General features: G+C 45.9%; 1 protein-coding gene across 1 annotated transcript in view; it reads left to right on the top strand.

Moving 5' to 3' along the window:
• SIX6 (SIX homeobox 6) overlaps positions 1–318 on the top strand; it is a 3,810-nt gene extending 3,492 nt beyond the window's left edge. Inside the window, exon 2 of the mRNA XM_024219853.1 lies at positions 150–318. Coding sequence (XP_024075621.1) covers positions 150–318 — 169 coding nt within the window. The remainder of the gene's footprint in view (positions 1–149) is intronic.
• Positions 319–5,980: the final 5,662 nt, after the last annotated feature.

The raw sequence follows: 5,980 nt of genomic DNA, 5'->3' as shown, positions 1-5,980 counted from the left end.
TGGGATAGGTGACTGGGGTGGGGGAGCTGTTGTCTGTTAGCTGGGATAGGTGACTGGGGTGGGGGAGCTGTTGGCTGGGATCGGTGACTGGGGTGGGATATACGGCTCTTGCTGCGATGTGATTGTATATGTCTCCTGGTTCCTTGCAGGCTACAGCAGCAGGTCTTATCCCAAGGCTCGGTGCGCTCGCTGCAGGCCGAGGAGGAGAGCGCAGGGGAGCCGCTGGGCGCCGCCTCCAGTCCCGCAGCCAGCCTGTCCAGCAAAGCGGCCACCTCTGCCATTTCCATCACATCCAGCGACAGTGAATGTGACATCTGACACAACAGCCAAGACAAAACAGGGGGAGAGCGATCGAGCTAAACACAGTGCCTGCCTGCCTACAGAACACCCTGGCTCGCGTTCCCACTCGGAGCCTACCCCAGGCTGCCAAATTGCCAGGGCGCCATGATCCATGAGCATGCCCTCTTCCCGTGCAAACAGCGGGCGCGTTCCGTCTTAGCCCCCTAGGAGACTCTATTCACAGAAATGTGTGTCGCCTTTATTTAAAAGGATCTGCTGAACCGATGCCTCAAAAACAAAAATGCCAAGTTGCAAAATGTTTGAGCGCCTGCCCTGTATCCCGCGTGGGTATTTCATGTTGAAAAGACGCTGTTATTATTATTATTATTTTATTTTATTATTATTATTTTCTTTTTTTGCTTTACTTTGAAGGGTTTTTATATATATATATATAATGTTTATTTACTTATTTAAGGGATTGCTATGGTAGATTTTTCTATGATTATTATTATTATTTTGGCTTGTTGTCTATGTGCACAGGTGACTAGTAGAGCATGTGCAGGATCAGTACTGTATGAAGCAGCCTAAAACAATAATAAAATATTTGGTGAGCAACTTTTCTTACTTAAAGGGTCTGTTTTTAAATTCTTAAGGTCGGAGCCAATGCACAAAGACCGTCGGCTTAGGAAGGTGGTTCTCTGATTCCACTGAAATCTCACCAGAGACTTGCCTGGTTCCGAAATAATTAGTCATTCCTCATTTGCAACACAGAGAGAGCGATAGGTGATGAAGCGCTCTGGATTCTGCGTGACTTCCCCACGCAGGGTTTATTATACAGTTCAGCAGTAACTAAATATCAAATCCATTTCACAGGCGTTAAAAGGGATCAAAACGGGGCGGGATGGGCAGCGTTGGGAAATCTGCATTTTACCGAGAGCACAATGGTAAGGGGGAAATTGACTCCTCCACGCTGGTCAAGAGACATGAATGTGGCTAGCTGAGAATATAGGCTCTAGTTAGTCCCCTGTGAAGGAAGGGGGCAGACAGTGCTGCCTGCTAGGCGCATAGCAAGATCTGGCTGTTTGCCCGTATCTTGCTTCGAATGGCCGAGATTTCGCGCTGTATCAACCGTGAATTATGAATGGGGGAGGGAGGAAGCCTGTAAGCAAGGCTATAAATACCCCTTCCGTGTAACATCAGCCGCAGCTCCCTTCTTTACCTGGCAAATAAAATAGAGGTTCATAAATTCAATAACCCTCCAGACCAGAGCACCATTATAGATCAGACCGGGGAAAAAATCATCCCGTCGCTTCGGGTCTTTAACGTGCATTGTCTGTTCGTTTGTTTTTTAAGACTGATTTTGCTCTGAGAACGCCAACGCCATCCAAAGAGCGGGCTGAGCTTTTCCCCAGCAAAAGGATTTTATATTATACATTCTGACATTGATCTTTAAATCGCTTGAGCTGTGCTTTTTCTGTCCGCTCGGGCTCGTTGCATTTGCCTCCCTGGCCTCAGAGACTTGCCTCCCCGAATAAGCTGATTGCTCGGCTTGTTTTAGCAGGCGAGGCGTTGTACACAGGGGGAGCAAAGGGACACGGGGCTTCCCAGACCACTGAAGGAATCCTGGGACCGCGACTATCCTCATTCGGTTTCTAAAGGAGACAGTCCCGTTTCAGCTTCAGGAATCGAAAGAAACCTTCAAACCAGACACCCATATCTTCTGGAAACATCTCTTAAAAGGGATGGGGGTGGGGAAGAGAGCCGTTGTCATTAAACTTCATTGAGAGAGTCACTTAATATTTGCCCCCCAGCTGCCGAAAGCAGATTCCCACCTAGCGCTGAGCTTTTAGCTGCTCCTAAATTTGTGTTTTAATCCGTGGAACATCGGCACTGAATCTGCGTTTTACTTCCTTATGATCACAATCATTCCTCGGTATTTTTTCCAGTGCACCACAGTGATGGGCCGAACACGCAGAGGCTGATTGTTACTAAGTCCGTTTGGAGCAAGTTATTTCATATTTTAATAGCATGAGAAACCAACAGAGCTGTGGATGAGAAATATACATTATGAATATGTGCCTGCCAAAAAAAAAAAAAAAAAAAAAGTTAATTTAAAAAAAAAAAAAAATTAAAAAAATTTTCCAAAAAAAAAAAAAAAAAGCATCTAGTTTCATTTCAAAACATAACCAGGCTAAATCGCTTTAGAGCTTTAGGAACTCTGGTTACTTTTAAAAAATGTTATCAGAAGACACTTTAAAAAAACCAGACATTACACGTGGTGTTTTCCCACCAAAGCAGCATATCTACTGAGTCTGATCAAGATGATATCTACAAATAGAAAGTTGCCCGGATTAATATATTGGCTTTGCTGTATTACCAGACTTCCTACCTTTTAAAGTAATCATTCCTAATTAAAATCCCGTGGTGCTCAATGCAATCACCTAATTCTATGTTAAAAGAGGAGGCTGAGAATTTTCTTTATGGTCGGGTACCTTTTTTCAAAATCAAATTCTCATTTTGTTTGACGATAAGAAGTTATGTTTTAACTATATAACTTTAACTCCATGGTATACATCTCTCTAAAATCGGACACAGCGTCCAGTTTGAAAACGAGAACGTGATTTACAAGCTTGTTTAAAGGGAGCGGTTTTGCCCGGGACTGAAACACATCCGTAAAGTGTATTGTGGCTTCTTTTTACGTTTTAAGCGCTGCACTTTCTTGACAGGCAGCACTTTCAAACAATTAGTTGTTATCTCAAGATTTTCTTCCGAACTGTGAAGTGAATCTGCTAGAATTGAGTAAAATATTTTATTTCCATCCAAATACCCATTGAAGTCTTCGAGAGTTTTGCCATTTACTTTTATAGGATAGGAACAATATCGGACCTTATATTTGTTCTGATTCTCTCTAGATAGATAGATAGATATGGAAGATTTTGATATCTAGTTAGATAACTATCTAAATATTATACAGATACAGACAATACTGTCCGTTTGTAGGGTTTTCTTTGCTTTTTATCTTCATCGTATCTAGCTAGCTACGATTTTCTTGGTTTTATGTCCTTGTGGTATATATTACTATATAAAATTATCTATATTTATATACAGCTAGGAGTACTAGGAGGATACAATAGGATACACTATAGATTTATGTATATTAAAAGGACAACATCATTATACGGAGAATTCTGAAGGATGAGAAAAATTGAACGTTTGGGGACCTTAATTACGCACTATAGCAAAATATAAAACCACCGGAGCCATATTATATCCTCATAGTATGTAGAGTCATACAGATCATTGTAAACTATAGTATATAGATTCATATAGACCATCGTATATAGATTCATTTAGATCGTGTGTGTAGGCGTCTGTGAGACAGAGAGAGATTTTAGCAATGTAACGTGTATATGAAGATAGAATGCTCCACTGATCGTCTTATATTTTGCTACAAAGGCTGTAAGGCTGTAAAGCACTTCAGCTCCCCTCACTTCTCAGCCTCCCTGCATGTTGATGTTGTTATTCTTGTAAGAACCATCAAGGCAGGAATCTCTTTCTCACACACATGAGATGCCCTAACATTCTCTTCTCAAAAATCAGCACCAGGCACTTAATGTATTTTTTCTCCCACTTTGCTTAAAAAAAATTTGAAAACTGTATTTACATTAAACAAAACGCGAGAGAAAAGTCTGCCTTGACCTCTCCCTGTTTAGCGGAACAAAGAAGAAAATACTGTATCAAAAGTAACGTGAATGGGAAGGGAGGAGAAGAGAAACAGCTTTTTCTCTATTCAGCTGGGGAGGGGGGAGTTTGAATATTTCCGTTTCTTTTGAGAAGCAGGGCAGCCCTGGGCAGGGATGAATGGAAAAGTCTTGTAAGCGGTCTATGAAGCTGTCAAACTGCTCAGAGTAATAAGCGCTAATGATGGGGTCTCGAGTCCTCCCTGGGACAAAAGGGGGCTTCGAGGGCTCGCAGAGGCTGAATAGCTAATAAGTTTTCAGGGCGCGCGGGGGGGGAATGAGTTAGCTGTCAACCAATTGATTTTGCAAGTGCAAAGAAAAGCGAGGCTTGCAGGTTGGGGCGAGTCTTGTCCCGGTGCAGCTGGGGACAGAAGGCCCACTTACCAGGGTACTGCATTGTACAGGGCAAAGCTAGGCACTGGAGAACGGAGCTGCTGCTACGAGCGAGTGACCACAACACAGCCAGGAATGCGCCTAGGGAAAGCCACAACATGCTTGTGCAAACACCGCAGGGCGACAACACCCGTGTTGCACAAGCGTGTGCAGATAGAGTACACACGCCGACAAATCTTTCGCTCCAGTTTGCACACCCCTGGAGCAGGGGGAGGTTGCTCCAGGACTGTCCCGCAGGCTGACCCTGCATAAACGAGCAATTGTTTTCTTAATTGTTCTGTAACCGTCTTTTGCGGACCGCCTCCTAACGCGTTTTCATTGCCGACAAAGGGGGATTTGGAAATCCATTGACAGCTCCACCCTGGCTGAGAAAGCTGCTCTGTTACAAAGAACGCTGCTCTGCCCGGCTTGCTGTCCTGAGAATTTAATGTGCTTCCTTGTCGTTAGAGGTTAGAAACCAGACTTGGCCCATTAGTTACTGCCCTGGTATAGAACAAACGTGCAACTCCCCACTGAGACCTCTGCGAAGGAGACGAGCGTGTGGTTTAGGGCTAAAAACCAGCGAGCCCTAAACCACTTCCCCGCAATCCCGCATCCAATGAAGCGTTTGGGCGGATCAGACTCGCTCCCTGCTCCAGCTACTCCCTGGCACTGGCCACACATTATCACTGCAGGAGGAGGGTGTGCTGATAACTGCCCCTTCCGCTGCGGTTACCCGCCTTTAAGCCAAATGTTTGTTTTCGGAGTCCTGGGACACAACCAGCCCGATGGGTGGAGCAGCGGAACGCACCTACGGAGCCTGCCTCCCCTTCTGGCGGGGTTGCCCCACTGAAAACCAGTCCTTGCGTTTGGCCCGGTGGGAAAGAGAAGGAAAGGCGTGTGATAACAAACAGGCATATTCCCAGTCAGGGGCCACTCCCGCGGCCCCCCAATCTGTGCCTTTGTGCGGGAATGAGCCACATGGGCCTGTGTCCCTACCGCCGCCCTAAGCCAATGGCCTGGCTAGCGGCAGCTCGATAGCCTGGGCGGAGGAGGAGGATGGGATTCAGACCTGCGCCCTGCACGCAGACTGTGTGTAAATGGGAGCAAGTAGGCCTTGGGTCCGAGTAAGCTAGACTCTCATGCCACTCCCCGATCTCTTTGGGCAAAATCCACATGAGGAGGGGGCGCAAGGGGGGGGCGGAGACCTCCCTTCACATCTACGGAGGGGAAACTTCACCTCAGCCTCACTGGCGAATGGAGACTTGGTTGCATAAAACTATCAATTCCAGTCTTTTCATGGGGGAGGGGGGTAGGAGGGCAGGATGCCTCTATAATATAACAAAAGGCTGTAAAATACCAGTAAAGACGACTCTGGCCCCTGAGCGTATGCACGGCTGTGCAGGAGGGGACCCCACTGGGGAGCCCTTCGGCTTGCTTGGCTCTGCAACTGTGGGCCTGGAAGTATCGTGTTTTAATTGCAAACCAGTGATGTGCTTAACAGTTTGCAAGTTCGGGGGGGGGGGGAGGGAGCTGAGCAGTTCCTTTATTTATTTTATTTTATTTTCTAACCCTCAGGTCTTTGGTGC

Source organism: Terrapene carolina, unplaced genomic scaffold (assembly GCF_002925995.2).
Source record: "Terrapene carolina triunguis isolate 2854851 unplaced genomic scaffold, T_m_triunguis-2.0 Scaffold189, whole genome shotgun sequence".
In the NCBI taxonomy this organism is placed as follows: domain Eukaryota; kingdom Metazoa; phylum Chordata; order Testudines; family Emydidae; genus Terrapene; species Terrapene triunguis.
Note: the sequence above shows the minus strand (reverse complement) of the source record. Positions and strands in the feature narration are given on the sequence as shown.